Here is a 15,880-nt window from a genome sequence, read left to right as displayed (position 1 = left end):
AGAGCTAAAAAAATTCGATCCAAAGATTTAAAAAAAAAGTCCCCTTAAAATGTAAATGTAATCTATCAACCTAAAAGCACAACTTACTCTCTTTGGCTAAATCCAGCAGATGTTGCTTCATGTCTGTGATACTGTGTTCAATGGTGTAGCTGTGGAATTGAAACACAGTGAGGATATCGTGTGCCAGAGATGACACCGAAGGACACGAGGATGAGGCTAGCTCGCTCCTGTCCACCATCTCACTCAGCACTATTCTTATCACTGGAAACACAAGCAAAAAACAGAGCTGAATGCAGGAGGAGCTGCAACCATCACATTCTGCAAATAAATCTTGTGCCAGTATAGTTAACAATCTCAAAGTAAATAAAGGAGGTTATGGGCTCTACCTGAATCCACAGAATGAGGCAGAACCTCTTGCAGTGGTAATGCAAAGCTAAGATGCATGTGTTTCAATACTCGGTCCAGTGTCGTATGAAACAGACCTCCACTCCACTCCGACCACAGAGACATCAGCGCTGGACGCTCCACCAAGCCTGGCAACACTGCGTAACAAATAAAGAGATTTGGCAAGTTTAACAGTTGCACTGCACATCTTGACTTTGTTGTCTCCGTTTTTGTTAAAACAAAAATGAGAATGTGTACATTTTTCTTTATTTGTCTTGCTTTCAAGTTTAAGGAATGCTTTTAACTAATTCACCGCCATTGACGAGTTATCTCGTCAATTATGAGTTAATATTTAACTAATAAATATTATATCAAATAAATATCAAAGTGAACGTGTAATACCGCTTTTATCCACTAGATGGCCAAACCGAATTTATTAAAAACGGAAGTTAAAAAGATTTAATGATTTATTTTAACTGCCTTTATGTTTGATAGTCATTCTGAATCTGATCTCTAACATAAATTCCTTTACAAAAACACAATTTTTTAAGCCTTTTGCTCAAAATGTTTGTATTTTTGAAGAGAAATATCCATATTTCAGTGGTTAAATTAAGTGGAAAAAGTAAATATATAATGAAACGTTTTTCCCCATTTGTTTGTTTGTTTATTGTTTGTTTGAAAGCAGAGGGTGTGTTCTTTAATTTGATATAATTTGTATGTTTATATATTTATAGAAGATAATTTTTCCTGCAAGGAATTTTGTGAAACTTTTGTTAAAATCACAAAAATGCACGTTGGCAACTTATCTCAAAAAGGCTGGCGGTGAATGAGTTAAAAAGGTATTAGATAAGCGAGCTGATCCTAAAGGTATGACACCTTACAATGCCAGGGTCATAGGTTTGATTTTCAAAGAACTCACGAAGTGATCAAAACCTGTGTAAAGTCTTGTCAAATGCATAAATGTGACCTAGTCATTTAGTGTGATTTAGTGTTTACATAATGTTAAGAACATTAAAAAAAAATATATCATCTTAATATCTCTATTGACTGACTAAGATTATGTCAAAGATTCAAATCAAATATCGATGCACCAAATTTCATGATTAGATTTAGGGTGTACTCACACCATGCGTACCAAATCGTACCAGAGTCTGGTTAATTTGATTAGTATGATCAATCTTTACTGTACCTGGGTGCAGTACCCTTTAGTGTATCCTGGTACACTTGCAGAGGTGGTCTCTGGTACCGTGGGTTCATACCAGCCGCGTTTGAGGCGTCAAAATCGCGTCTAGTTTGCCGCTTGAACATTTTGAGTTTACTCGCTTCGTTTGCGCGTGTAATTCTAGTCATCGAGACGTTCACGCAGAAATTGTGTCATGGGAGGGGCTTCTGCGACTCCGCTCACTTGGCTCACATATTGGCTAATATGAGCGTCAGTCATTCCTTGTTGCCGTGAAGCGCGGAAATGTGAAAAGACGAATGCGTCGCGAGCATGACGAGAGCGAGCCAATTACAGCCAAGGTTATATTACTGTATTTTTTGACGACGATCCGGATTCAAATGTAACTCCACCACCGGAAAATACGAGTTGACGTTAAACCTTTCAGAGAGAGTGGCTTAAAGATTTCGAGTGTCTCTGCTATGAAAATGTAACTTACTGTGTTTACTGTAAATCCTGTAAAACGGCGTTAATGGCGGAATCAAAACATTTTAAGCGCCAGACGTACCTTGCTTAAACATGGCGAAAGTGCCAAAAACACAAGACGTCTCATGACAAATGTGTTTATTATTGATGGAGACACCGACCTGTCTGTCAAAGTGTGTTTGATGGTGTATGTGCGCATGCGCTGGTGAATGGACATCCGACAAACATCCTTGTGGTCCATGTTGCTGTGGAATACGACAATGCTGATGGTATGTTTTTGTTGTATTTTTAAAAAAATTGCATATTTAGTAGTAAATGCATCCTGGTAATGAAGTTATCAATACAAATATATATTATCCTTATATATAAGGGTCACTTTTGTAATGTCACAATTAATCAGTGTTTTACGTGTTTGCTAGATTTTCTATGTAATCTTAATCATGTTACCTGTAATTTTTAAATTATTATTGCTGATATACTATTTCAACAGCATTCGGGTACTAATTTAGGAATTTATGCAGCAAAAAATAAAATAAAATAAAATAGAAGACCAACTTTTAAATGCTGGCCATAGGACGTGTAAAGCCCGGTGGTGGTGTTTTATTTTTAATAAAATAAATCTATTAACATTTACATTGTAGTTGTGGTGCTTTTTAATTTTTGGATGGATGCGCCTAAATTTTTGCTGGTGCTCCTAACTCTTTAAAGTTGGGAGCACCAGTGCTACCAAATAAAAAAGTTAATTTTGAGCCCTGCAATAATGTGATCCTTTCTATATCTCAGCTGTCTCTGTATAAACTCTTCTGATAGTTGCATGTCACCCTGTCCCAACTAAGCCTAAATTATAGTTGTGCTCGACTTCATGTGGCGTTGTGCCGATCAATCGGTTTATGACATGAAATAACTGCAACAGAGATTTAAAAGCTTAAATCAAATCGATCCCTTGTTACTTTAATGTCATACACCAATCGGTCTGTGCAGCGCCGGTGTAAATGTGGCCAAAGTCTAGTGTGAGTGCAGACCTGGGCTGAGGAGGAGGGACAATCACACTCGTGTACGGCTCAGATTAAGTACAATAGGAGTACGCCCCATGTATTTGCGCAGGAACAGAAAAACTGAGAAAGCGTTTGTTCATACCATCAGATATCACGGTGAAGCTGCACGGTCTGTTGAAGTTCTTCTCACTGAGCTCCTCCAACAACAGTGTTTGGGTTGATAGTTTGTGGAGGTACGTCTTGTGCTTCCACTGACTTCCACCTGAGTTTAAGAGCTACACACACAAACAAACACTTGAATAGTGTAATCAACATAACACAAAGTTATCTATCATGATCCGTTTACTGCTGCTATTGACTCCAAATAATAGCAAATACTAGCTATTGCCCATGTAAACTGGCAGTGTATCTTAAACGCAACCCTGCAAACAACAAGAATACGGTTCCTTCTCACAAAGCACACAAGAGACTAACACTCACATTTAACTACCTTTCAGTATTTGTTATTGTTTTTTTAATCAACATTTCCTTCTTCAAGTGAGATCTGTTCATGAATAACGACAAATTTGAGAGTAAAACTAGTACCTGAATGAGACGACTGCAGTATTGTAGATGAACGACGATGGCAACATCTAGGTTATCGTTTCCTGTGGTGAGTGGAAGGGGACTGCCGGCCACACTGTTGCCCACCCCAGTGTCTTCAGTCAAGGCTTCACTCAGGTGGCCTCTCGCTTCAGGGTGCTGGCCTGAACTGTTGGTGATGCAAGATATGATGTTACCACCAGAGGGCACTAAGTCCAAAATGATTCAAACTGCAGATTGCTGTGACTTCAACCCAACAATAAAAGGCTCACCCGATTCCTTCTGACTCCATGTCAAAGAAGACGGAGCGCGAGAGAGTTCCAGCATCGTCCCCGGTGTCGTCGTCGTCAAAGTCAGACGTGTTGAGGAAGTCGAAGCTCTCCAGAGCGCTCTCCACGGTCAAACTAAGACTTGAAGAACTTGAAGAACGGCTCCTGTGAGCAGGCATCCGACACTGAGGAGAAACCACAACCTTTATAATGTCTGCCCATACAGAACATCAGCTAAAGAAAGACTCCTGTGAACACCACTCACAAAATGTCATTTGGTATGTTTACGGGGTGTTTGCATCAACCAAAGATAACCTGAATCCCTTTAAACCTGATCGAAGTGCATACATTGATAGAATAAATGTTGCCGATCTCATAACCCTGGCCCACATAACCACTCACTTTGAGCAGGTCTTCAAGCCTCATGACCTCCTGCTCCAAATCCTGTAGCTCCCGACAGCGCTGGCCCAAGCTCTCCAACTGCAGGAGCAAGGATTGGATGGCCTCCTCCAGGCTGCTCTCTAAAAAAGACCGGCTGGTTTCTCCGGCCCAGCTCAGAGCACCGGTTTCGGGCAGTATGTCGGACGAGGTCAACCTCCTCACCAGCTGTCTGGTCAGACTACCTTCCTCCCCGTCCAGCTCCACAGGTTTAAGCTCCAGTGCTTCATCAGGCACATTAGGTTCCAAAAACACCACATCCTCTGGTCCCACGGCAGACAGTTGACTCTCAGAGCACAGAGAGATGGCCCCAGAGCCTGTGCCTGACCCTTGGCCTTCAGCCGGGTCCCACTCCGGGTCTGCTTCGCTGCCGCTGGCTACGCAACCGCTCTCTTCGACTTCCTCACCTCCGTCTTCCTCAACCGGCTGGTCCTTCGAGGGAGGAGCTGGCTGAGGGGGCCGGTCCGTCTCAGGGGGCGTGACCATAATCTCAGGGTTTGATTGGACGGGGCCGGGGCTTGATGTGGAGGTGTCCGAAAAAGTGAAAGACAAGCGTTTGCACTCGGCCACACCGCAGCCTCCGTTCTCGAAGACGTCGTCCTGTAAGGTGGACTATAGGAGGGAAGGAGAAAGAGGAACAAAGAAATAATGTAGGGTTTATCTTGTCATTTATTCACATCAAAAGTTTCAGCGGTCTGACCTAGGCCTAAAAGATGTAATTAGAGATATCATAATTATAATTTTGTTAGCAATTTAACTTTTTTTGCATTTATTCAGTATATTACCATGAATATTGCAACATTATTAACTTTAATAATAGTGAACATGTATTTTCTAAATACAGTTTGCTGTCAGCTCCTTCCCTTATGATTCAATAAAGTAGGACAGATATATTTCTTTACCTCAGTTTTATTAAACAGCATATTTTAAGGAAACGTTTCTATGTTCATGAGCTTTTAAAATAAATATATTTTATTTTTATATATTTTACTGTATTTAACACTTTTTAATGCTTTCACTTTAATGTTCTTAGCCGAACATATTTAAGAGTTAAATTAGATAATACCTTCCTGGCTTTGTAATGTCACTGAATAGTGGTGGCCATGTATTGAAGCACATCCATCATCAGAAAAGGAATTAATACAGCTTTGAGCTAAACACATCTTAGATCAAAAATGGCAGCCCTCCGGCTCCATATCGAGTTGCGACTAGTCTTCATTATGAACAAAACACAGTGTCACATGACATGCGAGAACCAATGGTCATCTTAAGTACTGATATGGAGACCGCGGCTGCCATATTTGATCAAAATGTGTTTAAGTTTAAACCCGAGGTACTGATCACCAAATATAAATTATATTTTAGGGCTGCATAACTTACTCGCAACTAATCGTTTGCAGAATAAAAGTTTTTGTTTACATCATGTATTGTGTATAATAATTCTGTATATATAAATACACACACATATATACACACACACACACACACACACACACACACACACACACACACACACACACACACGCATGTAATAGATGTGTATATAATTTTTTACTGATATATAATTGATTTACTTAATATATATACACATACACATTTTTTTCTTAAAATTATGAATGCATGTGTATGTATTTATATATACAGAATTATTATACACAATACACACACATATATGATGTAAACAAAATCTTTTATTCTGCAAATGATTAGTTGTGATGCTGCGCTTTCTCTCAAAAGTATTGTTTTGCTGCAAAAGTTATATATGAAGAGTTTCGTTGCAAAACGAGATAAATCCGTTTTTTAACATTTCTGTCAAAACATGTTAAAAATTATGTTTATTATTATGTTATCATGTTATTATTTTGTTTTATGGTGCTACTTAGCTGTATTTTTAAGTTATGAAGGTTTAAATCAAAACAAACCAACTGCAGTTGAATTGATATTAATTGGAATGCACAACCAAAAAATAAAAAAACTGAGTTATCTCGTTTTGCAACGAAACTCTTCATATTAACCCATAGAAGTTATATATTTGCTTTATCTGATGATGGATGGGCTTCAAACATGCAGCCACTATTCAATACCATTACAAACTTACGAAGAGCCAGGATATTACATAATAAAACTCAAAAGGCCAGATTTATTTATAAACAGGGCAAATAAGAGCATAGTTCAAAAAACACAGATGGGACTGGAAATATCTGCAGGTGATTCATTGACAAGGTGCAGTTTAAAAAAAAATCAAAAGGTACAAAAATTTAATTTCTAGGTCAAAACCCTGCTGAAAAATCCAGCGTAGACCAGCATAAGCTGATAGCTGGTTTTAGCTGGTTTAAGGTGGTTTACCCTGGTTCTCCCAGCCTGACAAAGCTGGTCATGCTGGTGGGCCAGCTGGTCTTCCAGCCTGACCAGCTATGTCCAGCTAGACCAGGTTAAAAGTGACCAAAACACAGCTCGACCAGCTTGCTACACCAACAAAACCAGCTTTCTACACCAGCAAAACCAGCTAAAACCAAGCTGGAGACCAGCTAAAACCAGCTCACCAGCTTATGCTGGTATTAGCTGGATTTTTTAGTAGGGAAATGGTAGCATAGGGTTTAAGACATGCCAAAGATGAAATGGTTCAGAAAAGCTGAGAAAAGTGTCTGTGTTGTATAAACAGACATGAGAAGTAGTGTTGTGTATTCAGGTGACATTAGAGCAAAACAAGCAAAGCAAGCACACGTAAAGGCACATGCAAAAACTAACTCAGAACGGCAGGGCACACGATGACCTGACTCACATAAACCTCCAGACTGGACCTTGAACGAGGTCGCAAGGCGGCCAGGTCGCCAAAAGAGCGACTGCGTCTTAGTTTCTCTATGAGCGTTTCTCTGAGCGCTTGCAAGAACGAAAGCCGCTGGCCCTCCCATCGCCGCGGCTTCTTCAGCATCAGAGTACGTATGCAGCGACACGGGGTTACAATTCATTAGATACTACTGTTTAAATGAGGCACAAGCATTCACAAACATGCTGCAAGCGATGTATTATATATGTATTAAATACTGATCCCAAAACAGACACAGTGAGTGTTGGGTTAGTACTAAGGTGTTGTTGGGAACACAAATATACATTAGAAGAACGCTTTTAAATGGTACTCACAAAGAAAGAGTTGTCCTGGAAAGTGGGTGTCTCGGGTGTTCCCTGACTGTACACAGACACCCGTCTCTGCACGACGGTGCCCTTGCTTAAGTTTCCAGAAGACAGAGTCAAATCCTCCACATCAAATGGACTAAAAAAACAAACCATACATGTGCTCAGATACATGAGTTACTTCATTGACTCTCCACAAGAGGGCAGCATTGATCAAAACATTGCACACTTTAAAAGCTGTTCATGTTTTAAAACTGTAGATAAATGGCAACTTACAACCAGGCGACCTCCAGATTAAGTTTAATGGTTCCCAGGTCATTGACGTCCACAGCTACCACTTGAGGCATAGCGGTAAAGAGGTCCTTGGTTTCACAGATCACACTACCAACTAGTATATGAGTGGCCAAGCCCTTCAATTCAGTCACCTTGTGGATAGAGCACAAAACAAATGTCACAAATGAGTTTAATTCTTTTAACACGACTTCACTAGTACCTTAAAAATACATGTACATGTCTGATGGATATTAGTTTTGCTGTTTGATAAAATAATAATATTATTTCTAATCTGGTTTGGACAACTGAGGTTTGCAACGCCTTCCTATCAGATTGGAGGACTCAAGGTCACCATGTGGACTGCGGCCCACCTTGATGTTGATGAGGTCTGTAATGAGGGGCATAAAAATCATCTCTTCTCCATCCCAGCTCTGCTTTGAGTTTGCTTCAATCTTCCCCTTCAGTTTCCACCGCTGTCGGCCATATCTCATAAATATCTGAAGAGAAAGAGAGAACGTGTAAGAGTTTTGAGGCTATTAAACATTACATAATAACAAAAATCTAGCAGCGCGAGCTGTGTCAGAGCAGTAAAGGAAAGGGTTATGGTAAATCTAATTGGTTTGGGTGGGTGTGCATAATCAGAACAGAAAAGGTTGCTAGGAGAACTGTGATTATATGGATGTACTTGGCAGAACAGTCAGCAATTACTGCAGTTGTTTAGAAGAGAGATGTGTGATTTTATTAAATGGAATAAACTGCATGCCACTTAAATATTCAAATTTTTTAGACAACTTACCTCATACTGATCACCGGGACAAAGCCTGGCAAAACCAGCCAATCCTGAAACAAGTTAAAAAACAGTTGTATCCAAAGTGACTTACAGTGCTTTCAAGCGAAACATTTGATCAGTTTGTGTGCTCCCTGAGAATTTAATTTATGTGCGTAGCGCTTAGAGAGTCAGGATTATAACCCAACGGTCATCGGTCCAAGTCTCACGGCCGGCAGGTCGCACCTTAACCTCAGTTGCTCCCCTGTTGCTGCAGTGATAGCTGCCCACTGCTCCAGGTGTTTATGTGTGTGTGGTAACTACTTCCTGTGATTGGTTAAATATAGGGCTGGGACGATTAAATCGCAATTCATACTAATAAAGCCTATCTTAGAGCTGCACGATTCTGTAAAAATGAGAATCACGATTCTTTGCTTAAAATAAAGATCACGATTCTCAATAACTTTTTAATTTTAAAGATTTACAAACCCTTTAAAAACTCATGTTAACTAATGTAACATTAGTTTTAAGAAGTGCAAAGAATTCTGCTTCTGAAAGTTTCAGATAAGTGTGGATAATATAATATTTAACTTCAGCAAATGTTAATTTTGTAATTTTGAGTGATTATGTGTTCATTTTATTTAAAGAAAAACTTAAAAATATATATTTTAAGTACCGTATTTTCCGGACTATAAGCCGCATCAGAGTATAAGCCGCATTATTCAAAAATGCGTCAGTCAGATGAAATAACATATATAAGTCACAGTGGACTATAGGTCGCATTTATTTAGAAAATTATTTCCCAAAATATAAGCCGAAGAACAGACATTTAATCTGGAGAGGCAAGTTATTCAACTAAACAATAGCAGACAGAACAGCAGGCTGAATAGATGTCTGGACGTTAAAGTAATATTATCAGTTATTTAAACGATAAATCATAGCATACAGAACTTACCTGGAAGATTGAATAGTCTAAATTAACCAAACAAGCCAACTAGCGTGAAGTTTGCATACTCATCATTCCACATCAATGAATCCATTAAATTGCATAAATACTGGAGCAGAATATAGCGGACTCTCATGGCTGTAGACGGTAATGTTGTCTCTTGCCTCATAAATGTAAAAATTCATTCATACTGACTTACAAGGCGCACCTGACTGTAAGGCGCAGCACCAGCCAAGTTATGAAAAAAACGCGGCTTATATTCCGAAAAATATGGTAGCCTAAATAAAAAACGAATAAGTTTTGGTGCAGATTGCTGCTACAACCTGGATTGACATTTTTACACTTAGTGTCCCATCGGGGGAATAATTCTACATGCACGCTTGGGGATCTTCATGCCCACTAGAATACTTGGGACATATACAGGAAAACGTCATGTAAGTAGTAAAGTGGTCAAGTGTAAAGAACGCAAGTGTGTTTATTTGGACGCAGCCAATGTTTCTGTGTTGCTGTTTCTTTCTGTCTAACTTTTCGGCGAAACATCCACTATACTGGCGATGCAAACACGAGCACATCTGGCTTGCGCAATACCCAATCTGATGTCAAGACTGCTGTTGGTGATTGCGCGTTGTCGTGAGAACTGCAGAGACTGCGTCTTCCCTCCTTGAAAATATAATTACCTAAATCGTAGAAATGCTGGATTAAGATCGCTCGGGGGGTCGGATCGAGATCACGATCTTTTAAAGATTAATCGTGCAGCTCTACTATCTTTTGATTAGTCGATTATAACATGTATTTGAAAAATCTACACTCGTCAAACATAATCATAATTATTATTAATCATCATAAAAATACCTGAAAAGGTTTGAAGACAAGCGATATAAATATTCTTATAGGCATTTCATGGAACTGTGTGTAAATGATACTACTTCTGCTGCGCATATTGAGTTTCGGCACGAGAGCGCCCTCTTGCTTTTGAATGTAATGCAGCTAAAGATACAACTGTCTCACCGCACTCAGATCTATTTGAACTGAAAATGCTCACTGTTTGTTGGTAGGGGAGGGAGGAGCTGTAGCTCATTTGCATTTAAAGGTACACACATGAAAACCTTTTTTTGCTGTCGCCCAAACAGGGGCATTTTGGACATGTTATAATAAATGATCTGTCACGGACACATTTTGGGCACACCTGAGACTTATATTACATCTTATAAAAATTGGTATAATAGGAGACCTTTAAATTAAACTCCCAACCTTTTGGCTACTAAAACAATGCTCTACGAACGGAACTACAGGAACATTATTAAAATCCAACACAAATATTTGCAAGCTTTCCACAATCAAAAACAGTGATTTTTGAAGCAATCTTGTACCTTTCATTTTGATGTGAAACTCTCCAAGCAGGTTCTCCAGCTCGGCCTCAAAGGTGCTCATGTTCTGTGAAGAAAAACACAAATGCTCTTAAGCTAAACAAACAACATCAGCAGCCCTTGTTTTATCATGTATGAGATCAGCAAGTCTTCATATTTTGGTAGTCATCACAGTCTGGTGGCCAAATGCGAGGAATCTTTTAATTATGTGTTAAGTTATGTTAAACAAAAACCATAAGGCATTTAGGATACACCCCGAATGTGAAATTTGAGTTGTTAGATGTTCTTCATCACTTTAAACAGGAGTGATTGCTGTGGTAACTAAAACCAGCAGATTTATTTTGATGTACCTCTGTGTACTCTTTATATCTGCGGTTGACCTCAGCCAAGCTCTCACGTGTGCCTTTAGTGGATGGTGAAGCAGTGAAGGCCTGTTTCATCTTACACGCACCATCACGTAGCCGCCTCTGAATGCAAAACCCCTCATACAGCTCATCGACCTGTGAAAAACACAGAAACACACAGTACTGAAACAAAGAGAACTCAAAAATTACACAAATCCAGTGGGCACATACGCATGTGGCAGTGCTAACTGAAGATTGCGTAAACTTCTCCACTGATGTCTAAAGCACTTACACAGGTTATTACAGCATCACAGGGTGTCCCATTCAGCACAGAAACACGTTTTATTTTTTCAATCTACTGTAACGTCCCGCCGGTACAATGGGGTGTCATACTGTATTCTGTTGAGAAATGAATTTCACTTCTAAAGCAAACGCACAATGATGTGTTTCAGTGGCCCCTGGGACAACCGCTGACGCAATACTACTGTGACGGATGAACGACTCTGAGCCACGGCCTTTATCATGGAAATGTGCATTTAGCACATTCACAACCCAATGAACACTGGGAGGATCAAATTAGCTATGCTAATCCTATCAGAGATAAAGCCAAAGAGGGAGAGAGATCAACAAAGAGAAAGAGGCAAATAAATAGTATTTATATATAGTGAGCAAGTGAATCATATGAATCAGGGAGGAAAATCTGATTCTGTGAATGTGTGATTGCGATGTGTGGGAGTAGTTTAGAGAAACTATTAGCTGTATAGTGTCTGGACGGTGGTCCTGTGGGTTTAATTACATCGAGAGAAGAAAAGGCCCCACCCAAGTCTGGAGAACTCCACCACAACTATAATACCACCGTACCACACACACACACACACATACACACACACACACATACACAGGAGTACCGTCACCAAACGCTGAGCTACTGTGGTACACAGTCGCCCCTTTTTTTGGCTCCATAAAATCCTGAGTGCCATAGCAGCTAAGCAGCATGAGAAATGAATCACCAGACGCCCCGAGCCTGGTGATGGGTGAATGTTTATGAGCTGCATTCTGGCAAAAAACAAGTCTGCAGAAAAACTCTATCGCCGTTCAAATTGGTCATACAGTAGCATGCATATTTTTTAATGACATTTTCTCCCTAAAGTGCAGAAACACAAAAAAAAATTATTCTTTTTTTTTTAAATTGCATAGTGTATAATGTAGCCTATGCACGGACGTCGTAGCCTGGCGCACACCTCCCCAAAAATGTAACAAAGCATCAATTCTATGTGGACGGCAAGCGCTGTGATTGGTCTGCTAGAACCCCTCCCTCAGGTCAATAAAATCTGTGATATATAGTGTCGCATGCACCGTACACAAAGTGCATACGTCAAAAAATTTTGAGAACCACTGCTGTACATTACACCAGTCACATGCCCGTTGACACTGCCTACTTAGTTAACATACTGTATAAACGAAAACTACAAACAAAAACTATAAAAGTATAAACCAAAACTGACGCGTACAGCCTTTTTTGAATATGAAATAGGGGAACAGCCCTTTGCGGTGTTTACAGGAAGTGGGTTTGCTGTACAGTCCACAATTCTTGCAACAACAGCCTTTTTTCATATTCTGCATCAAATGTTCACAAAACAATCCATTAAAAAAAGAGCGATCAAGAAAGGCTGTTAAATTCATACTGATATTATTAGATACTTTACGTTAGCCAGTTTTTAGGGTTGAGGTCGATAAAGAAGATTTGCAGACAGGTGCTACACAGAGGAATGTTTAGGAATTATTAGCTCAGTTTTAATAATGCGCAGGGATGACATTTTCGCAAGCCAGCACTTCCAACAAGTTAATCTTCACAAATTAATAAAGCAATAAGCCCCAAGAAGCAGTGGGGTTACCAGTGCATTTTATAACAGCTAAGGGGCGTTGTTAGGCACGCCGCGAAGAGGAGTGCCTAAAACCCCCTTAGCTGTTATAAAATGCACTGAAACCCCACTGCTTCGCGGGGTTTATTGCGTTTATAAAACGGTTACTTCATATGCATAGCAGGGTTTCACAAAATGAAACACAAATAAGTTGTAATTATATTAGTACAAATATTACTCTTACTGTTCATTTTCATAAATCAGTACGCAGCAACAGTGGCGCAGTGATACTTGTGATGCGGTCTGAACCGTGGGTTTACCGGGGTATTTTATCATGGCTTAGAATGCGTTTCAACCAATCAGAATGAAGAACCAGAACGAGCCGTTTTATAATATAAAATTTTTATCATTTTAAAGTGTAAATACATTTACTAGAAATATAAAAAGACAAATTTTGACTAACATTTAAAAGTTGTGTTTATCTTTGAAGACTAATTTGTTGCACAAACGTGTAGATGTCATAAACTTTTGTTAAACACAGAGCTTATTTTTTGGGATAATCCAGTGCTTCTCAATTATTTTCTGTCACGCCCCCCCTAGGAAGAGGTAAACATTTCGCGCCCCCCCAACTCTCCGCCGCGACTGTAAATAGTATAATTTGTCTATAAAATTACATCTGCAAAACATTGTATCCTTATTAACATTGAGAAAACACAAAAAGAAAACACAAAAAAAGAAATATCGATCAACTAACAACAAAGAATAACTTTTTAACATTGTTTTTAGTCTGTAACAGAAAATACTTAAAATGCATCAATTTGCCTGAAATAAAAAAATCAATCCTTATTTAAAGAAAAATATTTTTTGACCATTTGATACTGAAAAATTAAATATAATCAATAAATAATAATAAAAAACACAAGCGGCTTATCAGTGTTATTGGGGTGTAATGTCTTTAAAAATCACTTCCTGAAAAAGTATTTTCCCTGGGGTCTCGCGCGCCCCCCCTGGTGTCGCTTCGAGCCCCCCCTGGGGGTCCCGCCCCACTATTTGAGAAGCACTGGGATAATCCAAAAGTCTATGGGAAAAATGAATGGGCTTTTTTTGCAATGGAAAGAGGTACCTTCCGGATTAGCCTACAAACATACTGTATTTTTCGGACTGTAAGCCACGTTTTTTATTCCATAAGTTGGCTGGTGCTGCGTCTTACAGTCAGGTGCACCTTGTAAGTCAGTATGAATTAATTTAGACATTTATGAGGCAAGAGACAACATTACCATCTACAGCCGTGAGAGTTCGCTATATGCTGCTTCTGTATTTATGTAATTCAATGGATTCAGTGATGTGGAAAGACGAGTCTGCAAACATCACGCTAGTTGGCTTGTTCGGTTAATTTAGACTATTCAACTTTCCAGGTAAGTTCTGTATGCTATGGTTTATCATTTAAATAACTGATAATATTACTTTAACGTGCAGACATCTATTCAGCCTTGCCTTTCCAGATTAAATGTCTGTTCTTCAGCTTGGATTTTGTGAAATAATTTTCTAAATAAACACGACGTATAGTCCACTGCGACTTATATATGTTATTTCGTCTTAATGACGCATTTTTGAATGATGTGGCTTATACTCCAATGCGGCTTACAGTCCGGAAAATACGGTACATCATCACTGCTGAACTCTTTAGGTCGTCTTTTTTAACCAGGCAAGAGGTTTTGAGCTCTAAATATTACAGTGTTTCCACAAAAACTCATCTTAAGTTATTTCCAAAAGGTCAGGGAACACATGATTCCTCACAATATGACCCCTTTAAGCAGCAAATGTGATATTCACAATTGCTGTGCTATCTAGAATCTCAAACATTCCCAAAGGCATTTGTGGAATGAGTATAAGCAGGAGTTACTCATGGTGAACAGGATTGTGGGCCGCTCAGGTTGCCTAGTGGTGTAAGAGCAAGAATCTGCAGCCTTTTGTGATCGTTCCACAACTTTAAATTACATTAACTTTGCCTTGATCTTTTGACATAATGAATAATAACAATTTATTATGTTATTATGTACTATAATAATACATAATAAAGGGAACATAATAAAAATATAAAAACATGTCATAACTTTAAAAAAAGTCATGACATAATAAAACAAAAAAGCCATGAAAATCCTCTTCATGCACTCTGCCAAACTTCTATTCCCTCAGTGAAATATTCTCATCATCTTAAAGATGGATTTTGATCTCATCTGCTGTTTACGCAGCTTTTGGTCTCAGCGGTCCCCAGCAGCAACTGAGCTCATTTTCTAGAAACAAGACAGGCTGGCCAGACAGTAAACATTTATCACGTTTCCACCCATTCTCCTAAAAAAAACAATAGCACATTAAATGTCAATTATATCTGGACCCGGCCATAGAAAAAGTAGAGGAACTGAAGACACAGAGTGAGTGCCACTGCATTAGTAGAGATCTGAGACATACTGAATTACACACACCCACATTTTTGGGTGCGGTTTTCATAAGTTAACAGCAGAGGTCCGAGGCGCGTCTTGATCCACCCATGCGTGTGCGAGCAGCTGTTTGGCAGCACTGTGTCCATCGCAAGTGTGAGGGTTGGGATTAGACCACCAGAGTCAAATAACAAGCCAAAAGTGCACAGCTGGTCCAAATACACCACAAAAACATGTGCAGAGTATGATAAGGATATTTTAAAAGGACTAAATCATCTGGCTGGTGGTGAAATTCTCTTAAGTTATGGGTGTTTATGGATTTAGACCTCCTGCCTAGAAAAAAACACCAGTGACCCCGATGAAACAAAAATTGTAATAATTCACCCACATTAAATACTCTTTTGGGTCCAAAGCCTAGTTGAAAGAATATGGAGTCGAG

At 39.3% G+C, this 15,880-nt stretch overlaps 1 protein-coding gene across 3 annotated transcripts in view; it reads right to left on the bottom strand.

Annotated features, from left to right (window-relative positions):
- Window positions 1-15,880, bottom strand: part of ripor2 (RHO family interacting cell polarization regulator 2) — a 74,643-nt gene that overhangs the window by 3,579 nt on the left and 55,184 nt on the right. For all 3 annotated transcript variants that reach the window (XM_073857999.1, XM_055218977.2, XM_073858000.1), the window contains exons 7-18: window positions 11,148-11,297; window positions 10,801-10,864; window positions 8,515-8,558; window positions 8,090-8,215; window positions 7,722-7,870; window positions 7,455-7,584; window positions 4,278-4,925; window positions 3,879-4,060; window positions 3,610-3,775; window positions 3,167-3,299; window positions 387-542; window positions 88-261 (exon numbers count right to left, since the gene is read on the bottom strand). In XM_073857999.1, the coding sequence (XP_073714100.1) occupies window positions 88-261; window positions 387-542; window positions 3,167-3,299; window positions 3,610-3,775; window positions 3,879-4,060; window positions 4,278-4,925; window positions 7,455-7,584; window positions 7,722-7,870; window positions 8,090-8,215; window positions 8,515-8,558; window positions 10,801-10,864; window positions 11,148-11,297 (2,122 nt within the window). The remainder of the gene's footprint in view (window positions 1-87; window positions 262-386; window positions 543-3,166; window positions 3,300-3,609; window positions 3,776-3,878; window positions 4,061-4,277; window positions 4,926-7,454; window positions 7,585-7,721; window positions 7,871-8,089; window positions 8,216-8,514; window positions 8,559-10,800; window positions 10,865-11,147; window positions 11,298-15,880) is intronic.

The sequence above is a fragment of the Misgurnus anguillicaudatus genome, chromosome 20 (assembly GCF_027580225.2).
Source record: "Misgurnus anguillicaudatus chromosome 20, ASM2758022v2, whole genome shotgun sequence".
Lineage (NCBI taxonomy): Eukaryota > Metazoa > Chordata > Actinopteri > Cypriniformes > Cobitidae > Misgurnus > Misgurnus anguillicaudatus.
This window is presented reverse-complemented; position numbering and strand designations above follow the sequence as displayed.